The 24,495-nt window shown below is 40.2% G+C and overlaps 1 protein-coding gene across 5 annotated transcripts in view; it reads left to right on the plus strand.

Moving 5' to 3' along the window:
* LOC149229915 (calmodulin calcium-dependent NAD kinase-like) overlaps positions 1-22,342 on the plus strand; it is a 123,892-nt gene extending 101,550 nt beyond the window's left edge. For 3 of the 5 annotated variants that reach the window (XM_089378787.1, XM_089378786.1, XM_089378784.1), the window contains 7 exons: positions 15,104-15,348; positions 15,643-15,701; positions 15,846-16,073; positions 16,317-16,443; positions 16,567-16,973; positions 17,078-17,222; positions 17,430-18,479. In XM_089378787.1, coding sequence (XP_089234913.1) covers positions 15,148-15,348; positions 15,643-15,701; positions 15,846-16,073; positions 16,317-16,443; positions 16,567-16,973; positions 17,078-17,222; positions 17,430-17,801 — 1,539 coding nt within the window. In that variant the 5' untranslated portion in view covers positions 15,104-15,147 and the 3' untranslated portion in view covers positions 17,802-18,479. Of the gene's footprint in view, positions 1-15,103; positions 15,349-15,642; positions 15,702-15,845; positions 16,074-16,316; positions 16,444-16,566; positions 16,974-17,077; positions 17,223-17,429; positions 18,480-22,010 lie in introns of those variants that run through there. The other 2 variants (XM_089378785.1, XM_089378788.1) reach the window with 2 other exon arrangements.
* The last annotated feature ends 2,153 nt before the right edge of the window (positions 22,343-24,495 follow it).

A 24,495-nucleotide genomic window follows, 5' to 3' on the forward strand; every position in this document is an offset into this window, starting at 1 on the left:
ATGAGAGATTGTGCCTCGAAGAAATCTTAGAAGATTCTTGGCACCAATCTAGTGAGGCTCAACCATATATGAGCCCAACATGCTAACTGCAAAACATATATTCAGACGGAAGTTCACCAAGAACATCCATGCGAATGAGTTTATGAAACTAAGAGGCATTTCCTAAATTTGGTCCGGCATCACTACCACATAACTTTTGAAAGTTAAGCTCCATCGAGGTAGTCACAGGCTTGCAGTTTACCATTCCAAATCTGGAATCCAACTCCCTCTTACTTCTACAAATGAGAGGGTCTGCACCTGTCAGAAAGAGGTCGTCCTTAGAAGGTGTCAGTATGTATCTTCCACAACCTTCAAGCAATGGTTTGGATCGGCTTCACTCCTAGTGAATCTCAGCTTCATCAGACAACTATCAATCCTCTCATATTAAGCCCGGGGCGTTTTGCCTCAAGCCATAGAGGGCCTTCTTCCACCTGCATACATGAGATTCCTGATCATGAATCTCAAACCCCTCAGGTTGTTCTAAACCGTGGACCTGCTACATGAGGGGAATGGTCCCCTTGCAAGATTTTCCTTCGGTACATCTCAAACATGTACCTTCATGCTCTTTTTGAATTCAGGCATCCCTGTCACCATCGGACTCACATCGGGTAGGGCCCCATAATAAGTAGACCTCTGGTGCTATAGATGAGATGTGACAACTAACATGGTCCCCAATGGACTATCCTGCAATTTGATACAAATTGCCAGCCCTAAACCCATGAGTAAAAACATTTTTGAAAATTTCATTTTCAAACACGTACCTTCAAATCGATGAATGCCACCCTGAAACCTTTGACTTCCATTGCCGAAATGGACACTGGGTTCTTCTTGCAATTAGGTACATAAAAGAGATTCTGTAAATGAATAGAGTTACCCTCATTCAGTTGAGGGGTAACATTCCCTACACCCTTTCCAGGATAGGTGGCATTGACTCCAAGTATAATCCCATGAGTGTTTCCATCTCTACCAAATTAGAGAGAGCACCCTTCTATTCGATGAAGTGCCTTGAAGCACTACAATCAATAAGCCAGATTTCCAAAGAGTCTGAAGGAGAGGGCCAATACAAGATAACTCTTCTTTATCTTATCAGAAACAACATTTGATTCTTCATACCTAGGGTTCCTTGCTTTCTTGAAGAGTCGGCTATTTCCTTGATGACTTGCATTACCTGTCATTCCTACGATCATTGAAGATGTCCCGGGAATGATTGTTATCAAGTGATGTGTCCCTACCATTCAGACGCTCCTTCACATAATGGCCGAACTTATTGCAAACAAGGCATCTGCCTTTCCTTCCACCCTTAGATCCGAACTTCCATTGAAGTGATCTTTAGGTAGGCCATCAGAAGGTTCCGCTGTGCCATTCTGATAATATTCTCTGCTTCAACTTCACCCTTGGTGAATTTGAAGAGGGATGAGGAATCCATTGATCCTTTTGTCCTTTCCCAACTCTTCGGTGATTGCTCTTTTACTCTTGCTTGGGCTTTGTCTTCACCTTAGCTCCGATACCATGTTATTTTTAGGTATGTTCTATGCTAAGTTGCACGAAACGGGGAAACGCGGAAGCGAAACGAAACGGGGAAGCGAAACGAAACGCGACCTCCCCAAATTTTGGAAACGGGGAAATGCGAATATATATATATATATATATATATATATATATATATTAAAATATTTAAAAATTATTATTATATATATGTGCAATCATAAAGCATGAATGATACATTTACTTACATAAACATTTAAACATTAAGATTAAATTTACATCACATTTACTACCTGGAAACCCTAAAAAAAATTAAAAACAAATTAAAAAAAAAAAAAAAATTAAAAAACAAGTGTTTTTTTTGGGGAAACGTGGCACGTACGGCCTGGAAACGCGTTTCCGGCCGTACGGCCAAGTTTCCGTTTCGGGAAACGTGGCCGTACGGCCGGAAACGCGTTTCCAGGCCGTACGGTACGGGGAAACGAGTTTCGTTTCGTTTCCCCTGGGGAAACGGACCCCCTGCCCACGTTTCCTGCAACTTAGGTTCTATGCTTAGAGCAATTTATTTCAATTTTCATGGTTAGCTCAATATCTTTTCCAGATTAGCAATCACATCAGCGTTACAGTAAATTGCAGATAGAACATAAACATAGATCGCAGAAGACAAGCCAAGACAAGAGGACACAAGATGTGGCGCTAGCCAGGGACAAACCCCAATGTGGGGAAAACCTTGATCAATTCTTCTTATATGTTCTTTAATAGTTCAACAGAGGGAGAGAGAGTACATTTCCAACAGAAGTCAAACACTTTGACTTATCTAAATAAGAGCATAGATCATCTCTAAGAAGATGATACATGATGTAGCTAAACTCAGTTGAAGACATGCTGCTTCAACTGATTCTCTCAGGTGACCTCATCACCTATCATAGTTCTGCACCTCGTCATCATGCTGCAGTTCACTGCGCTGCACCATGCTGCACCCATCATCACTATGCTGGACCTCATTATCATACTGTTGCGCCTTATGCTGCACCTTCCTGTACTGCAACATCTTGTTGTACCTTATCATCTTGCTGCACCCACCAGTGCTGCCTCATCCTGTACCTCACCATACCCATCATGCTGCATCTCATTGTTGCACAATGATTGCTTTTTGTCCCATGTACCATGTTTCATCAAGCACCATGTCCTAGCTGTCCCAATGTGTTTGCAGCACCATGCTTGCCACCATGTACTTGCTGCACCTTGTTGTTGCTGCTGTCCCATTGTGCCACTGCTGCACAATGTCATTGCTGTCCTATTTGTTAGCATGTCATTGCGCTGTCCCATCATTGTTGCTGTCCCAACATGCTGCTGTCCCATTGAACATTGCTGTACCATGCTGCTGTCCCAATTGTAGCACCATGCTATTGCTGTCATGTGTTTGCTGCAAGTTGTTGTTGCTGTCCCATTGTAACCTACAACAACCCAACAAGCATCATAGCCTTGCTTACTATGTTGTCCCATGTGTCTACTGCTCCTATGTGGCATTGTTGTGCCTAGTGACATTGCTGCATCATGCTTGTCCCCATGTATTTGCCACTGTTGTCCTAAAGGTTCTGTTCACCTCAACGCAGCCCTAGACTACCTCCAGCTATTTGCTAGGCCACTACCTCCAGCGATTTGCTATGGCCTGCGGCCTAGCAATAGTTTGTTGTAGATTTCAGCCTCCTCCAAATGTGCCCAAACAACCAGCATTTGTTCCTTCTTTACTTGGCCTAGTAGCTAGCCCTCTTGGCCCTAGAACTCGGCCTCCTATAGCAGAATTCTCTTTCGTTCTTCCAACAAGAACTGGTCTGCGTCTAGGGCATCATAGCCTGCGGCTAGGGTGTCATAGCCCTGCGTATAAGGCAACATATATCTTGTTGTGGTCTCTTCCATAGCTGCGTTAGAATGACTGCGTTAAAGGTAAGGTCTCCTCTAGGTTAGTGTATCTACCATAGCTGTGATTAGACTTCCATTAGGGCAGCATAGAGGTCCCTTCCATGGCTGTGATCTGATCTGCATTAGGGCAGCGTAGGGGTCCCTTCCATGGCTGTGATCTGATCTCTATTAGGGCAGCGTAGGGCCTTCTCCTTTTGGTTGCTCCTAGGGCTTTATCCTCCTAGATTTCTCTTCCACTAAAACCCAAAACAAGTGCAGAGAAATCAAGAGTGAATTGTGTGTGAAATGACTCTCAAGTCATCTCCTTTTATACTAAAACGTTGAGCACATGTCGGGGTTATTTGGTTGCTGGCCGACCTTGATGAATTGTCTTATAAGTTATAACACAATTAAATTCATAACTCCATGAATACTTATCGGAATCGGATGATCTTTAGATCAATCCTACACCTCTTGATGAGAGGGATCCAAGAAAAATATCAGCTGCCACAGATAAGATGACCCACATGGAGTTTGGCCCTAGTTGCCAATTTTAACAATAACCAATGTTCCACCAAGACTCCGGGACGGGGGGACGTGGGTGCGGGGAGACACACAAGGGGGACGCGTGGGAGTACCCTCAAATTTTAGGGGTTTATAATTTTTTTTTATATATATATATATATTCAATAATGAAAGCATAAATATATTGATGTATATATATATATATATTCAACAATGAAAGCATAAATATATTGATGCATACTTAATTGAATTAAATAATTAAATACATTAATCCATGTTCATCATTCTATAATGTACATTGATTTAAAAATTAAATTTATTAGTCATCATTCTAGAATGTAAATTGATTTCTAGAATTTAATTAGTACTAAGAAAAACAGACTTATAGTAGATACCAATGTTATCAGAACTGAATCAATAATCGAACCAAAAAACCCTCTGAACAAAAGCTAGTCGACCAAAAACACCTAAAATATTCAAATTTTAAAGAAAAACATATATATTCATGTGCATCCATATGAATCCAAACCATTTATATACAAATAAGCAAAAGTTCTCATTTATATAGCATGTAAGGGTGTACATAACCAAAATGGCACTGAGTGCAATCCATATTTGAACTGAAAATACATCAACAAATAGGCTCTAGATGGCCTCTAGCATCTAAAAAAAATCATGCTACAACAAATACCTACGTATCATGAAAACCATTACATCTATTGGGATCTTCGTAATCAATATCACCCTCTAAGCATTAAAATAAGATAAAAAACGTAGCATGTTAACTCAAGATTTTGTTTGAGTGATGGGTACATTTTTAGTAAAGTCATGATAGAGGAGTTTGATAACCAATGCCACTAACATCAAGTTACATAGAGGGCTTGGTGCTCTTGATTAAATATTAGTTCCATAGCCTCGTGCATAACAAAATCCAATGGAACATTACAATCCCTCCCGATCCTGAAATCCTAAAAAACTGTTAAGTCTGCTGGATTTTGAGTGAAATCTAAAATTCTACTTTTTTCCATATGAAATCCATTGAGGTCGGAACCACTCTCAAACATCCTGAGTCATTTCATGGTAATGTTAAAAATTTAAGTAAAAGGATGAAATTGAAAGATAAAGGAGAAAGTCACTCTTACTTTAAGGATTTAACATTACCATGAATTATATGGCAATAATAGGGCCATACGTTTGAATATTAGGCTTTCCCATAGAAAAGTTCTCAAAACTCAAAAGGGGTGCTACTTGGCGTCCCCCCTCAAAATGGGTGCTTTTGGGTGTCCCCCTTTTGAGGGGGTGCGTCCAAAAGCACCCCTTTTGGGGAGAGACATCCCCCACATTGGGGAAATGTTTCCCCCTGCGTCTCCCCACGTCTCCCCAAAAGGGGGACGTGGGGAAACGTTTCCCCAGGCGTCCCCCTGTCCCGGGTGTGTGGGAAGCGTGGAGTGCGTGCACCCCACCCTGGGGGACGTGTCCCCGTGGAACACTGCCAATAACCTCTTCTTTGGGAGGCACATGCTTCTTTTATTCATCTTCAGTGTCTGAGTGCTCTTCTATGGATTTCCAATAAGCGACATCTTCATCAAAAGTCACATCCCTACTTCAATCCTCCGCTGCCTTGGAATATAGATTTTGTAGGCTTTTGATGACTCACTGTACCCAACAAATATCCCCTTCTTTTCGGAAGGCTCTAACTTATTTCTTTTATCCTTGGGTACATGTATGAACACTGGACAACCAAAGATTCTCATATGATCAACTTGTGGTTTCTGACCGATGAACGCTTCTTCAGGGGTCTTGTCTTCCAAAATTTGATGAGGACTTCTATTCAAAATGTAAACAATTGTCCTGGTTGCTTCTCCCCACAAGAACATTGGTACATCTTGATCATGTATCATTGCCTTCATAGATTCTTCAATAGATCTGTTCTTTCTTTCAGCCACTCCATTCTGTTGAGGATTATAGGGAACTATCAACTCCCTCTTAATCCCAGCTTCCTTACAAAAGGCAATGAGTTCCTTGGAGGTGTACTCTCCTCCATTATCTGATCTCAGGATCTTGATTTTCTTCCTTGTCTGGTTCTCCACTTCAGCTTTGAATTCTTGGAACATTCTGAAAACTTCATCTTTTGACTTCATGAGATAGATCCAAGTCTTGCAAGAGAAGTCATTGATAAAGGATACATAGTATAGAGCGCCTCCAAGAGATTTCATTGGCATAGGACCACACACATCAGAGTGGACTAGATCCAAAATCTCTTTGGACCTATGTTCACTGCTTGGAAAGGGTTTCTTAACATTCTTTCCAAGAGCACATCCCTTACACACACCTTTATGATCCATTTGCAAATCTGGTACACCTGAAACAATCTGCTTCAAAGTTGGCAAGGCTCTATAATGAAGGTGTGCATATCTCCTATGCCATAGCTCACTAGGATTAATATCATTATGCACTAAAGCTTGGGAAGGTTGCCCCAGGAGTTTATACAACCTTCCTTCACGAATCCCAATAACCCTAGCAGAGCTTATACTAGAGCCCTTGTCCCACACAAGGACTTTCCCATCAATGAAGGCTACTCTATCTCCTCTATCTTCTAAACATGAAATTGAAACCAAATTCTTTTTCAAACTTGGAGATTATGTTGCTCAAGTGAACGCTTTCACCTATTTCTAGCTCAACGGATGTTGTCCCAATTCCTTTAACTGCATAGTTGTTGTTGTCCCCAAGTTCCACTTTTTGTGCCAATCTTTCCATCAAACTTGTGAGATGATCACATTTGCCTGTCATATGTCTTGAAGCTCCATTGTTGATCAGCCATATGTTGTTGACATCTGCAAGAGATCCTACAAGTGCGGAATAATAGAAATTGTCTTTATCTCCTTCAACTTTGGGTCTCTTGGAATGTTCTTCAAACTATGCCGTGGTAGCATGCTGATTCCCTCTTTTCTTCCTATCATTGAATCTTTCAAGACATTGGGCTTTGAAGTGACCAAATTTGTTGCAACGGAAACATTGAATTTGTGACATATCTTTCTTCCTTTGAGGATTAGGTCTTCTATCAAAATCCCTTTTCTTCTTCTGAAAACCAGACTTCTTTCTTCCTCCAACTTTCTTGGAACAAGCTGCATAGGCTTGAGAATCTTCTTCTTCCTTTGGCTTTCTTTCTCTAGACAAAAGTCTTGATTCTTCTTGAGAACAAGATGCCCATAGTTCTTCCAAACTTGGAGCTTCCTTTCGACTGCTTATACCTGCTGCAAATGAATCCCATGAACGTGGTAGTCCATTAAGTGCTGAAGTCACAAGTTCTTTTTAGAGACAATTTCATCAATGGCTTGTAGTTGATCTCTCAGTTGAGAAATTCTCACAAAGTATGAAGCCACTATATCGTTCTTTGTCATTCTTATATCACGAAGCTCATTTCTCAAACTCATGACTTGGCCAATATTGTTGACAATATACAAATCATTTAGGGCATCATACATCTTCTTTGAAGTGTTAAGCTTTGAGATGTATGGAATTAGATATCCTTGGAGTCCACAATAATGCTCATGGCAGTGATTTCATCTTTCTTATACTTCTTTCCTGCTTCATCTGTAGGTTCAATCACCTTGCCTTGCACAATTTCCAAAAGATCTTCCCTTGTGAGAATTAGATTGATTCTTGTCTTCCAAGCCCTAAAGTTAGTAGCCCCCTCTAGCTTGTTCTCTGATTTCATAGTAGAAGCCATGGATGCAACTTGATTGTAGATCTAGGGTTTCTTCAAAGTGATCTTAAGGTGGATATTTTTCAAGAGTGATCTCTGTGCTCTTTTCCTTCACCAAAGCTCTAATACCATGTTGATTTTTGCCAGCACAATAGACGCAAATACTTTTCTGAAACTTGATAATTACTTCCAATGATGTAGATGATTATTTTCTCTTTCAAGATATCATTAAGCAATTATACATTCAGAAATTCAACCATAGAAATACTAGAGCAATAGAGATCACAATGCACAAAGAGACAAGAAGATTTTACCCTAGGAAAACCCACAATGGGTGAAAAAGCCAGCAAAACTTTTCCTTAGAGAATCAATGTAACAATAGATACATCAAAGTCAACTAACCAGCAAGATGACCATCCACCAAGAGCCAAGTCAACCCTCCACAAGATCCAAGACAAATATCCACAATTCTGTCCACAGAAGTTTTGCAACAAGATCTCCAAGAGAGCTGAAAAACGTCCTGCAACTCTGCCTCACAATTTGCACTGTGCTGCAGAGATATACCACAGAAGCAAGGTCTTGAGAGGGCCGAAATTCGTCCTCTGTCTCAGCCTCAGATTAAGATGATGCCACAGACTTTGTGCCTCGAATCTTCGCACCATACCACAGAACCTTTGCACTATACCACAGAACCTTTGAAGTTCGCACTATATCACACAAGTATATATCGCAGAGAAAACCGTCCAGAACTCGGCCTCCTTTGATCACTAGAGCGAGGGCTATAAGATGATCTTTCTTCTTCTGATTTTCGGCCTTCAAATACTCCTTGTCTTCTTTGCTTGAAAGAGATAGATGTGTGATCGGAAGTGTGCCTTGGGAGGAGGTCGAGAGGTCTATTTATAGCCTTCGCATGATGCAAATGGGTTGTCTCCATAGGCAGGTCGACATGATGATTTAGAGGGCCAACTTGGACTCTTGTGAAAGCAAAATTACTAATTCAAAAATTCAAAATTTTCCGCTTTGATAAGGTCATGAAAAACATGCCTTATAATATTTCTTTTGAAAAACAAATAAATATTTCTTTTTCTTGCAAGGATGAAGAACATGCTTCAAATAAATTTTTCTTTTACAAATTTAATTTATATTGTAAAAAGAAAAAGAAAGACCGACCATAGCTACAAAATTCAACAAAAAGGACTTGAGAGTGGAAACTAAAGGGGTTGGGCATGGTCGACCATAAGAGGCCTAGGACACCATATACATAATTATCACATGGGCTATAGGGCTTTGGGATTTTCATCTCATTGGATTTACACTGGTGCTGTCCATGAAAAACAGAGGGTACCTCCTTGGGGGTAACATGCCCAAGACATTGTCATCTGCCAATTGTCTAAGTGGCCAACTGACTATGATTGGTTAGACCATGTGGACCTGGTTCTCTTTGGGACCACTTTCTGGCCATGGATCATGCCTTGCTCCAACTGTTTCCAAAAGTTGTGCCACCTCCAAGTTTCTCCACTACTTCTGTAACCTCTCTATAAAGGCCTCATGATGGCACAATAAAATTTTTGTCATGCTTGCAACTGCCAAATGCTCTGCCATTGTTGTCCAACAATCAGGCATGCTTAACTTCTGCCTAGCAAGACAGCCGCCTGATTGTGTTTTCTAGCTCTGTCACGGCTTGCTGTGCTTGCCTAAAACTGCCTAAATGGGTTGGCAGTGGTGCCTATTGCCCACAGAAGGCAAAGACTGTATAGGTGCTTTATCGTATAGACAATGAGTTGGGGGCACAATGTAACTGTATTTTGTTTGTTTGGATCTTTAAAGTTTAGACCAATGTCCTTCAATTCTCATTGACATGTTTTATCCAAAATCCAAAGGTTTTGTTTTGGCTGGATAATCACTCCAACCTGGCATGTGTGTTGACTAGACACATCTTGTCTGTGAGGTGAGGGAAAACTTGAATTTGTTCAAATAATTTAGGCTAAGCGTTTTCACTCATGATAAGCTTCTATTGTGCACTTTTTCCACCGTTCCATTTATCTTTTGTCACTTTTGAATCATGCGTCAAAAGGTAATGAAATAAATTATAAATGTCTTTGATTTCATAATAAGTGTTGTTATTAGAACTATGGTGGCCTAAGGTCTTCCTAAGAGACACATAACATTGACATTTTCTCTTAGCCATTTTTTGGGTATCTTGTTTTCCTCTCATTTTATCTATGGTTCAGATCATGCTTAGAATGAAATTGAGTGCACTGAATTTCAGAGAAGTTTCAGAGCTTAAATTGTTGATTTGGGGTAGCATCAGATGTGCTTTAGCCATGAAATTTGGTGGAGAGGTTAGGGCACATGAGATCTCCAATACCCAGAAAGGGTTTGGACAGATTCTAAATAGTTTGGGAGATATTAAAATAATTAATATTTTTAATGGAGTCTCTAAGTCTAAACTTAGGGAAATTAAAATATTAATGTGAATTAATATAAAACTATGTTAGAGTGGTCCAAAAGACATGGATCAAGCCAGATCTAATCTTAGCCGTCGATTAGGGACTTAATCTCGGCCGTTGATTTGTCAACGAGAAAAGTATAAGAAGAGGCTTGAGGGTCACTTGGAGAGTACAATAGAGTGATCAATCATTCTATTCTCTAGAGCTGGGTTTGCTAAGAGAGATAGAATCAGTGATCAGTTGCAGCGAGGGGTAGTGAGTACGAGGCAAAGAAGCAGGGACAATGCCAAGAGACCAGCGCAGAAGCAGAGAGAGTCAAAGGCAGAGCCAAAGGTAGCCACACTGAAGTAGCAGAGACTGTGCAGAGCTAGAAGGGCCTGCGTCATCCACGCAGAGGCTGCAGGAGTGACGCAGAGAGCCAGAGACGCTACGCAGAGCCTTAGTAGGTTGACGCAAGAGGGTTTCAGGCTGACACTGAGCTTCAAATTGTGCTGGAGAGGGATTTTGTGGAGCAGGCTTTCCGAATGCCTGTTTCCGAAGAGAGGTATTGCTACCAGATTTTGTATCTCTGTCAGGTTAGCTAGTTTGGCACCCAATGTACTCAGAAAAGAGCTGCTTAATAATAAAAACCTCAGATAGCTGCACCGGTTTTCTCACATTGGGTTTTTTTGGGGACATTAGTCCAAAAATAACGGTGTCATTTGTGTGCTTGTTTCTGTTTCTTTCAGTTGATGATCTGTAATGTGTTGAGCATGCACTTGTATTTATTTTCAGTATTTACATGGTAAATAACTTGTTAATTAACAAAACAAGTAGGTAGGAATAAATTAGTAAAGTGCATGGAGGGTTTTTAACTGTTAGACTTAGAAACATCAACATGGTATCAAAGCGTGGTTGCAGATCACAGGAGAACTGAGGACATCAACAGAACAGAGCAGCAGCAGCAGAAAACCGCTGTCCTGAGTGACAGAAGCTATTCCTAGTAGCAAAACAGCAAGGAAGGGGTGATGTAGTGCCTGCGTCATCAAGTTCGAGCCAAGAAGAGGCTACGCAGAGGCTGAAGAAGGCAAAGACAGGCTCACGCAGACACCAGGAGGGCTGACGCAGTTGGTTGAGGGAGCTAGTTTGCCGGTGCTAGGATTGCGTAGAGCCTAGGAGCTCTCACCTTCATGTTGCTGGGGTTTAGGAGGCTGTGGGTAAGTTGCAGAGTGGAGCTGGTGGGGTACTGTAGTCAGAACAATACCTAACAGGGCAAGGCCAAGGAGGAGGGAGTTGCTATCGAGGGTTTCTAGCCGAGAAATCCGGATCAGTGGTGCAGTTGCACAGACGATCAGAGTAGGGGGCATCTCGACATTGACAAAAGGGTTTCCAGGAGGGAAATCAAGGCTCAGAGGGAGTCACATCGAGAACTTCCAGGAGGGAAGTAGAAGAGCAGCATGGCACTACACGGAGTAAGAGACCAGGATAGACTGGATGGAGCCTCAAACTTCGCAGTCTGGAAGGCTAGAATCTTATCCGTACTTGACAAAAATCGTGTCAAGCACTTTGCCTTGAGGACGATAGCGATCCCAGTTGACCCAACTGATAACGACAAGTATGAGGAGGCAATGGCGAGGGCCAAGAGCATCATCCTTGACGGGGTCAAGGACCATGTAGTACCACACATTGCTGAGAAGGAAATGACAAATGAGATGTGGGAGGCCCTAAAGAAATTGTACCAGCATACTTCTGTGCAGAGAAGGATGTTACTAGAAAATCAATTGTGGTCATACCAGATGAAGAAGGGAGAACCGATCGACACCTTCCTCGGTCGACTGAATGAGATTCGAGATCAGCTGACTTCCATAGGGGCCACGCTGGATCAAGAATTGATGGTGAGAATAGCCCTGAACGCAGTCTCAGAAGACTAGGAGGTATTTGTCCAGAGTATACTGGGCAGAGCGACCCTTCCACACTGGGAGGAAATGTGGGCGACTCTTCGCCAAGAAGAGATCAGAAGGCTAAGCAAGACGGGAAGCAACGGCAAGGGGATCAGAGTCAAGCAGGAGGAGGAGGATGTTGCCCTAGCATCTGAGGGAAAGCAAGAGAAACGAAAGAAGAAGGACCTCTCCAAGATCAAATGCTTCCACTGTGGGGAGCTGGGTCATTATGCGACCCAGTGTCCAAGGAAGAAGAACAAGGGAGAGGCCTCCGAGACCAAGGCAGCGCCAGCAAGGGCAGAGAAGGAAGTGGAGACAAACGATGACTGTGCCATGAGTGCACACACGCCACTTGAGCGGAAGTGGGGAGACATCGAGCTGTAGTCAGACGGACTACAGGCGATGAGGGGCAGGATCCTCGAGGTACCTAGCCTCTTGGATTAGACCATGCTACGGGAGCCCCAAAGAGGAGTAGCAGGACTAGCAGATGTGGGTAGAGACGGATGCGGATGAAGCGATAGAGAGAGCTACAATGCAGAATTCCCAGGACAGCGCGAGGCTAGCAAGCTGCAACAATGCGAGAGACATGGGAGTGTTGCACCAGTGCAGGATGGCACAAAGAGGTGTGCAACGGTGCGAGATGTAGGGAGTTGTTGCAGCAGTGCAGAGGTCAGAGAGGGAGCACTTGTCAGCGGCAGAGGGAGCTTCAACATCAAGAGTACTCTAGCCTGATAGAGAGGTCAGAGTTGGGAGATCAGTTACTTACTTCTCAGTCACTGAGTTGCAGTGCAATAGTTAGCAATGGTAGTGCTATGGGCAACACGATGCAGCATGATGAGAGGAGATGCAATGTAGACGCAGTAGTGGCAGTGGCAGTGGCAGGGCCATGAGCAGTAACACGGATGCAGAGGGAGCTGTTGTACAGATGCAACAATGTCAGTGGCAGAGCTATGGGCAACAGTACAGAATGTCGCAGTGCAGAGGATGATGGGCAACAAACCTAGCATCAACACATGGACCGATGCTAGATGATCAGGGTGATACTCAGTAAGGAGTATTGCTAGAGCACAATACTTGCTAAGAGGGAGTGTTGATTTGGGGTAGCATCGAATGTGCTCTAGCCACAAAATTTGGTGGAGAGGTTAGGGCACATGAGATCTCCAATACCCAGAAAGGGTTTGGGCAGATTCTAAACAGTTTGGGAGATATTAAAATAATTAATATTTTTAATGGAGTACCTAAGTCTAAACTTAGGGAAATTAAAATATTAATGTGAATTAATATAAAATTGTGTTAGAGTGGTCCAAAAGACATGGATCAAGCCAGATCTAATCTTAGCCGTTGATTAGGGACTTAATCTCGGCAGTTGATTTGTCAACGAGAAAAGTATAAGAAGAGGCTTGAGGGTCACTTGGAGAGTACAACAGAGTGATCAATCATTCTATTCTCCAGAGCGGGGTTTGCTAAGAGAGATAGAACCAGTGATTAGTTGCAGCGAGGGGCAGTGAGTACGAGGCAGAGAGGCAGGGACAGTGCCAAGAGACTAGCGCAGAAGCAGAGAGAGGCAAACGCAGAGCCAGAGGGAGCCACGCTGAAGCAGAAGAGAATGTGCAGAGCCAAAAGGGCCTGCGTCATCCACACAGAGGCTGCAGGAGTGACGCAGAGAGCTAGAGAGGCTGGCCGCTGCGTAGAGCCTTGGTAGGCTGACGCAAGAGGGTTTCAAGCTGACGCAGAGGTCAGCAGGGTTGACGTTGAGCTTCAGATTGTGCTAGAGAGGGATTTCGTGGAGCAGGCTTTCCGAATACCTGTTTCCGAAGAGAGGTATTGTTGCCAGATTTTGTATCTCTGTCGGGTTAACCAGTTTGGCACACAATTGACTCAGAAAATAGCTACTTAATAATAAAACCCTTAGATAACTGCACTGGTTTTCCCACATTGGGTTTTTCCGGGGACATTAGTCCAAAAATAACGGTGTCATTTGTGTGCTTGTTTTTGTTTCCTTCAGTTGATGATCTGTAATGTGTTGAGCATGCAATTGTATTTATTTTCAGTACTTACATGGTGAATAACTTGTTAATTAACAGAACAAGTAGGTAGGAATAAATCAGTAAAATGCATGGAGGGTTTCTAACTATTAGACTTAGAAACATCAACATAAATCATTTCATGTCTTGCCATGTAATGAAAGATCAAAGGGCACGTGCTAACACACCGTACAATCTGCAACTTTTAAACACAACACATAAATGAAACAAGTCATATAAGATGTAGAATGCTCATAGGCAGTATTGGTCTTTATATATATATATAATTTTGCAAGGAAAACCTTGTCGGATCTCCCACTTTTCCCTGGAATATTTGGACGCAGGGTGGCTCAACTGCCAGCCACAATAGCAATTTGTAGCCCACAGTGATTCAGATGGACTTGAACCTCAGTAGTACTAGAATGGGAAACCTCACAGCGAACTCTGCCTTGAATCAGTCTGTTTGAACCAATGACCTAACCAATTGGGCTAACTTTACTTAAATATATACAACTTGCAAGTACAATTAAATTTTTACAGCATAAGTTAAGCTATATTAATAATATCAATCCATCAATTTTTTGAAATACTTCATTCCTGCAAATAATTGAGGAAAGTTTGACTTTCATGCAAAAGGTGTTTTATGGCAACCACATTTTCATGTGATAAACAAATATGGAAAATTCAGAATTTTATGGTATAATTTTGGGATGAAATTAAATCCAAATAATATATAGCTAGTTATGATTTGAACTTCAAATATTTAAGAGGTTTCATCTCAAGCAATACTAGCATATTTAGTAAATTTTTTATAGTAATCAAACACCGAGTTGATAAATGTCTCAAATCCTTGACTAACCATATTGTATGCTGTTTAATCTTTGACCGAAAAGACATTTGGAATCCTTTCAATGGATTCAAATCAATGTAGAGGTTCCTTTGCAAGTTTGCAGCTATGACTTTGCTATTAAAGATGAGAAGAGCTAAGGATGGAAACATTTTTGAATGTTTATGTGGTGATATTAAGAATAGTACACTCGTATGATGTTACAGTTCGGCAACTTTGTCTTACTGGACCACATGGTTATTCTCGCCTTATGGAGATTGCTGAAGAGCATTTGAGGGGAGATGAGAGCAGTTCTGCTAAGACTCAAGAGATCATCTATTCATATCTTTCCAGTATTTATACTAAGGAGGAGATCCAACCGCTTTGTGCTCAACTCCTACATGAGCTAGACAGCTGCATTCTTAGTTACTTTGCATTTCATTGGGAGCATTCCAAATATATTATTGATCAGGTAAGATACTTGCAATAAGAAAGAATGGTTATTGTGCTTCGTTTGACAATGTTTAAATGCCCTGTTTTGTTCCAAGTGTATGTCCTCTCTTGAAAAGTAACCTTTACTGCAAACTAGGTTGAATCAGCCATGAATTTATGGTACCTATGCTTTTTCTAGGTTGGCATGAAAATATACAAATGTGCTTATTTCTTGTGGAAAAATACATATTATATTACACTGAGACCAAAACATTTTTATTTATGCATGCATTTGCTCACATCTTTAAGGGTTATGGTTGTGTCAACTTACTAGATTCTACATGGTAATTCTAATTCAAAGAAGCTTCGGTCTGCCATCCTTTCTGCTGCCGGGTAAATTCCTTTATGAAAATATGAATAATTTCTGTTGAGCTTTGATATTGAACAGGGTTTAAGAATGTTGAACAGTGTTTCCAAAGAATCATTATTTGAGGATTATGGTTATCAAGTATTCTAAAAGTTGCTTTCTTGAAATAGTTCGATATTGTTCAGAAAACAACGATTGGTTATGAAGACTCTCAAGATATATATGGTGTTTTCTACGCTGTTGGACATAATGAAAGCCATTGCAAATCATCAAAATATTACTACTAGGATTAATGTAGCGGTGCCGGTGGATGCCAAGGTGAGAAGGCCTGTGCTGCTTTTCATTGGGGGTGGAATGGGTGTTGGCAAGAGTACTGTAGTCAAAGATATACTTAAAAGGTAATATTCTTCTCTTATGCAATTCTTTTGTGACCCAAATTTCTGTGATGCACTGAAAAATAGGGATATAGGTGTTTGTTGTGGGTGGGAAGTATGGGTTTACTATACTTAAAATTTTTAACTCTTCATTGCACCAATTAAACACTCTGCAATACACTTTTCTCATGAAAGCTATTTTCACAAAGTATGACATTGCACATTTCAAGGTTTCAGGTTTTTAATTTATTTCTTGGTTTCCTGCAGCCCATTTTGGTCAGGTGCAGCAGAAAATGCAGTGGTAGTAGAAGCAGATGCATTCAAGAAGACAGATGTTGTCTATCAAGCTTTGAATTCTTGTGGGCATGATGATTTGTTGGAAACTTCTGAACTAGTAAGCATTTATTGCTCTTTCTAAAGGTGATTCATGCTTCTCTTTTATCATGTTCAAAAATTTCTGGGGAAAAACTTAGTGAAGCAATACTGGATCAGAGGATGAATTCTACATTCATGACAGGTGCATCAAGTGTCCACTGATGCAGCAGCATCTCTTCTGGTCACCGCCTTGAATGAAGGTCGTGATGTAATATTCGATGGAACTATGTCCTGGGAACCATTTGTACTGCAGACAATTGCAATGGCCCGAGATGTTCATTGTAGACGATACCGCATGGGTCCAGGGTATCAAGTAAGAGATGATGGTTCTATACTAGAAAAATACTGGCAAGAAATTGAGAATACCGATTCTGTGGAGGGTGCTAAAATGACAAAGTATGCTACAGAAAACAATGGAGTCATCTTGTCTAGTGAAGCCTCGGGCATGGAAGCAATTAGGCAATCACATGTAAAGTTAAGGAAACCTTACAGAATAGAGCTTGTTGGAGTCATCTGTGATGCACATCTTGCTGTGGTTCGTGGATTTAGGTAGATACTTAACTTTTGCATTTCCTTAACAAATGTTAATGTCATGTCTGAAATGGTGCTTGGTTGTTAGTTGTCTGAAACTCAGGTAAATTGTGCTGTTTCAGGAGAGCAATAATTACAAAACGAGCTGTTAGGATAAAAGAACAGTTGAAATCTCACAAGAGATTTGCTGCTGCCCTTCCTCGTTATTATGAAATGGTTGATCATGGCAAACTATATAGCACAAACAGTATCAGAGGTCCACCAAAGGTAATCTATTGACGATGGAAAACTCTTTGGTTCTTGTTGTTCCTTGGACATCTTAGATATTTAGTGCCATATAAAACTGAGTACTTACTGGCCTACATTAGCTTCATGGTGCAATTCACTTAGAGAATCTTGATGGAATTGTGACCAACTAATAAACAGTTTTCAGATTCAAATTATTTTATTTACTGACAATATGCACTTGTCCAGATAATAGGATGGAAAGAGGAAAATAAAGAATTGTTTCTAATTCCTGATGCTATAGAAGCTGTGAAGAAGCTGATCTTCTTGAATGAGGATGCAAGCTCTATAGACGAACTGTACAATTCACCCACTAATGGAAACAAACTTGACAAGGTTTGGAAAGATGTATTATCTTCAGAAAGAGAATCACGGCAACGGCAATTGCGGAATGAAATTCAATGTGTTGAAACTTATTTGCTTAAGAAAAAGATGAGTGATATCAGTTTCTCCAGTATTTCTTCATCTTTGTTCTCATCCTCTGACTTCAAGCAACAGTCTTTGTTAGATTCCTCTGCAGATTTTAGTAGGCAAGCATCAGTTCAGTCAGAAAACCAGTAAAGATGGAATGGAACCAGATTCCTTTACTGATCCCAGCCATGTTGCAATTCACTAAGAAAATCTCAATGGAGTTTTGATCAAGTAATGAATATTTTGCAGATTCAAATGATTTTATTTCCTGACAATATGCACTTGTCCAGATATTAGGATGGAAAGAGGAAAATAAAAGGATTGTTTCTCAATCCTGATGCTATAGAAGCTGTGGATAAGCTGAGTTTGTTGAATGAGAATGCAAGCTCCATAGATGAACTGTGCAGTTCACCCAGTATTGGAAATAAGCTTGAGCAGGTCTGGAAAGATGTATTATCTTCAGAAAGACAATCACGACAACAACACTTGCAGAATGAAATTGTGTTGAAACTTATTTGCTTAAGAAAAAGATCAACGACCCCAGTTTCTCCAGCTTTTCTTCATATTTGTTCTCATCCTCTGACTTCAAGCAACAGTCTTCATTAGATCCATCTACAGATTTTAGTAGGCAAGCATCAGTTCACAGTCAGAAAACCAGTAAAGATGGTATGGAACCAGATTCCTTTACTGATCCAAGTTATTCAACAGCAGAAGAATCTTGTTTTAATTCAAATATTCTAAACAGTTGTGCTTGCACAGTGTATTCTGTCACATGAATATGATAAAGATATTTGTAAGTGTTTTTACAAATTTTCTTATAGATGCTTACTATGGGTCTTGAGATACAAATGAATTGGAAACAACTGATATCAACTAGCCTAGGTCCATCCAAACCCTGCTTTTATCAAGTGCTGAGAGGAATCAAATCCTTTGAGTTGAAAACCATGGCTGCTTGGGAGTGAAAGAGGGAAGTGAGAGTGGGGAGCGACATTATCAAAAGCTCCTGGGCCGGGAGTGGTTTTGGGAGCGAATTTTATATAATATATATTTTTAAATATTTTGATGCATATATGTCAACAAAAGCATGTATAATGATGAATTAGTTATAGAAAACATAAAAACATGGATTAAACCATATAACATCATTCATCTAATAGTTATAATCTTCATCAACCACAGGTTCACAAAATACAAGTTCTCATTTATATAGCGTGTAAGGGTGCACATAACCAGAAGAGCATCGAGTGCAATCCATCTCTGAACTGAAAATACATCAACAAAATACCTACATATCATCAAAATCATCGCCTATCTTGGGATCTTTATCATTAATATTACCCTCTAAGCATTAACATAAGATAGAAAAAATGTAGCATGTCGAGTTAAGATTGTGTTTGAGTGACGGGTACATTTTTAGTAGGGTTGTGATAGAGGAGTTTGAAAACCAATGTCACTAACATCAGGTACATAGGGGGCTTGGTGCTCTTGATCAAATACGAGTTCCATACCCTAGTACATGACAAAATCCAATGGAAACATTGCAATCCCCCCAATCCTGAAATCCCAAAAAATTGATAAGTTTGCTGAATTTTGAGGGAGATCTAAAATTTTACTTTCTCCATATGAAATTCAATGAGGTCGGATCCACTCTCAAGCATCCCGAGTCATTTCATGGTAATGTTAAAAATTTAAGAATTGCATGTCAATACTAGGGCATTACCATGAATTGCATATCAATACTAGGTGTTGACAAATCTAGGGCAAAACAAATAGGTGATTTCTCTTCTAATGATAACTGCTTGTGAATGTTTTTTACTTCTTTAGATTATGATCTTCTCTTTACTTAGATTATTATAGTGTTCTTCATCAAACAGTTACCATTGCATAAAGAATAAAGAGACAAGAGACACAGATTGTAGGTGATCAGCCAGGGTCAAAAGCTCTCCAGCTTGAGAGGAAAACCCAAACGGATTCTTCTTCTTATAGAGACTTCAATTGACGAATACCAAGATCAAGACCGTTGACCTATTTGACCTCTCTAAGACCAAGTCACAAACCCTTCTTTCTAGCTTCTTCTTCTTGACCAAGTCAACACTAGTCAAACTGTTTTCTTTCCTTTGGACCTCCGCTATACTTCAGATTTTTGGCCTCATGTTTCAGACCTGCAATTTTCGGTCTCTTCAAAAACCCTAATTGCAACACATGGGAAGTATTTCCATCAACTTTGTACCCTTGTTCCCTTCACTTAGGATGGAGACTTCTTCTACATCAATTTGGCTTGCATTCTTGACATATCTTCTTCCTTAATTCGGCCTCCTAGGATGACTGAGATAAACTCGACTTCTTCTGCAATAGATGATACTCCTCTTCGCATGTGTAATAGATATTAGCTCTAAAACATCCCAAAACAACCCGTCTTCTAGTCCTTCCTTCTTCGATTGGAGAGAGGCTCTTCTAATGTGATTCTTGCACTTCTTTTCTCACTTTAGATTGCTTGACCGAAATCTTATCTTCAAGTGGAGGCCGAGCTGCCCTATTTATAGTGACCTACCCATCAAATAAGTCGACTTCTCCTAGTGATAAGGCCGACATGCCTTTCTAAAGATATCTTTAGGCCGACTTGAAGGAGGTGCTTGAGCTTGGTATTGGAGGGTCTTTTAATGACTCATTTACATATGTAACATGCCCAATAAGGGTCTTTCATATATGACATTGACTCAATTGAATTTTATGACATGATGACTAATCCTAAAGGCTCACAATGGGATCCTTAACTAAAAATAAAATTCCTTGATCATGAAACCATGATTCAAGCATTACAAAAATAGTTGTATTTTTCTTCTTTACGTCAATTACATAAAATCATAATTACACGTCACTATGAATACCGAACCTAGCTATATTTTTCAACACTCCCTCTTAACTAGGGAGGTATTCATAATCTATCCAAGGTACTTGGACATTCTCAATCTGAAGAATTCTCATAAGAAGAGTTGGATTGGTAATCCATCTGTATAGCATCATATCATCTAGCATTGTCACGTAGCAAGGCCTTGACTAACAACTCGATCTATCCACAAGATCAGAGCACAATGCTGGCGAGACCAATGATGTATAGACACCCTTGTCATTATCTCTCTCGGAACATACCCCACTTGGGTTCTCTTGGAGTATGTTCCACCAGGACTATTCTTATCTTGGATTCCCAGTCCTCAAAGAATATCAGTCCTCTATGACTACTCTTACCTTAGATGCCCTAACTCATCTTCAAAGAGCATCGAATGCCAGATGTTTACCCAATCCTCCATTCTGTCTTCCTAAGTAGGGACAAGAATGATGTCTCTATCTCTTCCTCTTAATTAGGGAGGATATACCTATTCCAATGAAGGAATGTACTCACTCATACAAAAGGAATGTACCAAAGCTCCCTCTTGGCTTATGAATTTGCTTCCAAGTTTCGACAACTTGTTTCCAGGCTCCCTCTTAATTAGGGACTTGTTACCGCTCAAACTAGCAGGGGACCTAAGGGGAATCCCTAAAGGGAAAATGCTAGTCCAAGGGAAACAAATGGAGTCTTATCCCACTGTCACCTCAGCTAAGGCTCCCTTCTATTTACGAATTTTCATCGATGGGAGGAGACTCGGTATGTGTGGAGTCACTAATGAAGGATAAGTCAATGGATATGAGTGACCCGAATAACCCTTTCCCAAAAATCGAGGGATAAAGATTGCTTGCTTTATAAGCAAGGTACTAGGTAGTCTAGGGAAAGGGAGAGAGAATTTGAAGGTTAGGCTTATGGGATAGGACTTGCGAAGGAGTTTCCCAATCCCTAAAATCCTTGTTAGAATTGGTATCCTGGATGGTTCTTTGAAGAATGGTCTTTCAAAGGAGTGGGATCGTACGGGGCCAAGTGGACCCAGTCTAGGGTATGAGGAAGGAATGTAGCAACCAATGGTATTTTTACTCTAGGAAAGGTGGAGAGAGGATCAAAGAAAATGTAATTACTCAAAGATGTTGGTTTGACCCTAGGAAGTGCTAGCCTTGGGGGTGGTAGGGCAAGTTTTGGTCCCGGAGCTAGGGTTTGGCTTTTCTCCCAATTCAACTGTCAGAGTATCTTCAAATCTGGAGGGCTAGAGGAAAGACCAGCACAGTGTTGGGCTCTGGAATTGAGACATTTTTTTACTTTGTTTCCTTATCCTTTCATTAGTTTTCTAAGTCTTTTATGTATATAATATGGTAAGTTGTGTTGTGAACTTTTGAAAGCAGTTAATAAAGCGTTTCATCATTTTTTTCTCTAAACGAATTGATTTAACCATGAAAAGATGAGTTACACTTACAATTTGAAATGATAACTGACAGGGATTCCGATAAGCAGATATTGTTCCCTGGATAGCTGGACAAGAGAGAGTTACACGAAGCTGCTCGGGTTAGCTGTGACTTGGATAAACGAGATTAACAATCATCATGGAAAGACAAGCTGTGAACAAGATTTTTTCCATCTATTTCGAGGGAACTTAAGAGATTTTGTAACTTGAATTGAGCATCATGAGAATCTTTAGATTCTCGCGATCACTCCTTTATTTTTAAATATAGACTTGATTGTAATTATAAAAGCGAGGAATAAAAACTTGGGGAAAAAAGCTTTTACTGTTATTCCCATGCTTATGCTCTAAGTTTTTACAAAAATTGTAATATTGTTGTTGATTAATATAATGGAGACTTACATGGTTGAGCTTTAATTCTTGCACCGATTTCGCTCTAAGGTGGTTGAATTCCAGTGATCGTGGGCCCAATCCTGGAGTGACTACTGTCCTCTTTGTATTATTGAATTTACATTTCAACGTTTTCATTCATGTTATGCAATTACTCAATTTCCTTCCAGAATTGATCATTAATTACTCGATAACTGCTACAACAGTTTGAGTAAATATAATTAGAATTAGATTTATGATAAGTTGATTTTCTGAAGTGTTATTCATTCTGTCACTTCTTATGATTGATAAAGAATTGCTAAGAGCAAGGTGTGGTATTTCCTTTAGCAGATTTCTTTCGAGTCAAGTGTGCTGTTTCTTTCCTATCGCTGCAGTCTCCTAGGAAACAACTTGTACTTAGTAGAGTTGTTTTTAGAAGGTTTAATGTTTCGATTATCTTGAATAAGCTTTTGATTGTTTTAATTCATGAAGTTGTGAGTAAAGATGTTCTTGTAGGAAATCCTGGTTGTTTCTTGTGTTTTCATGCATTTACTTTTCAATAGGACTAGACAGACTAGGTTACATAAACACTATTCTTTGCACATACAGTGTGGACAACCTTGAAATAACTAGACGAGTTTCGGGTTGACAATTTAATGTTTAAATGTTTGTTGGTCTTTTTAAAGAACAACTAAGTAACCCAACATTTTGGCGTCGTTGCCGGGGAGGTTGTCAAAGAAGTGTTAGTTGTATCCCTATAGGGTTGGGTATTAAAGATGGAAGGTAAGAACCTGTGCATGCACCAAGTAAAAAGCTTGTGCCAGTGCCTACCCTCAGTTGATACTTTTAGAATTGTTTAGTGTGCATGACTAGGAAAAAGCATAGGATCGTAAATCAAGAAGTTATAGATTCAAAACCCATTTCAAAAACCACCAAAACTCAAGGTCACTATGGCCTTGGAAGAAATACCTTTATAGACGAAATCATTCGCCATTCAGAATCTCAAGCGTCGATAGGTCCCCGAACAACATTTGGGAAGGGTTCTATTGTTGCCTCTCAAGCAACAGGATCATCATCTGCAACTCATGCTGAGATTCACGATAAGATTGTGAGGTCTGAGTAGAGTTTCCAAAATACATTTATTAATAACCCCAGTCCTTCCAGTAAAAGAGGGGAATTCTTATAACCTAAGAGAGGGAGGAGGTGAAACAAGTGAGCCACAACTACAATCTTATGAAATTCCAGAAACACCTGTTGCAAGGGGAGAATATGAAATTCCTGATCTAAGTAGCGTTGTAAGACCTACTTAGAACCCATAACTTAGCCAACACATTGTTCTTCGGATAATATCCTCTGACCATGAAATACTTGAGGATTACTGGAATTTTTTTGATCAAATGGCAAATGCAACACTAGGAACCCAGACTTCGACCATAGAATACCCTATTGTCAATCCGTAGGCTAATGCACCAATGAAAGCTATCCCATTACAGAATCTTCCAAATTTTCATGGAATGGATTTTGAGGATCCTGATGCATTTCTGTTTGAATTTGACGTCTTATGCTGAGGTTATGACTATACCACTGATCCTTAAAAACTAAAACTGTTTCCTTCCACTTTAAAGGGAGCAACTCTATGTTGGTTTATGGGATTAGGGGGAGGCACCATAACTTCATGGGATCAGATGAAAAATGCTTTCCTCACTAAATACTAGGACTATTGTCGATCTAGGGATCTAAAAGAAGAAATATTTAAAATGATGTCCAAAGAAGATGAGACTTTAGAAGAATATGTCGAAAGATTCCAATACAACCTGCAAAGATCACCTTATACCACTCTACCTAGAGAAATCCTAAAAACTACTTTGATTAGAGGAATGAAAGATGAATGGATAGAGACACTTAATTTAATGGGAAAAGGTGATATTTCTAAGGAAGAATATGATGACATTGTAAATTTGTGTATTAGGTGCTCGCGAGGAAGTACATGAACCAAATATGGAGTTCGGGACCCCCTGAATAGAACTAGCAGAACTACAGGAGGAGGGGTGACTCGTGCAGAGATTGGTAATCTCCTAGAAGACTTTAAAATTGATATTTTGAGTATGTTAACTACAACACTAGATGTCTTGCAGGTAAAACAAAAACAAGCA

This window comes from Pinus tabuliformis, chromosome J (genome assembly GCF_031772625.1).
Source record: "Pinus tabuliformis cultivar Carrire ecotype Pingquan chromosome J, CPIR1, whole genome shotgun sequence".
NCBI lineage: Eukaryota > Viridiplantae > Streptophyta > Pinopsida > Pinales > Pinaceae > Pinus > Pinus tabuliformis.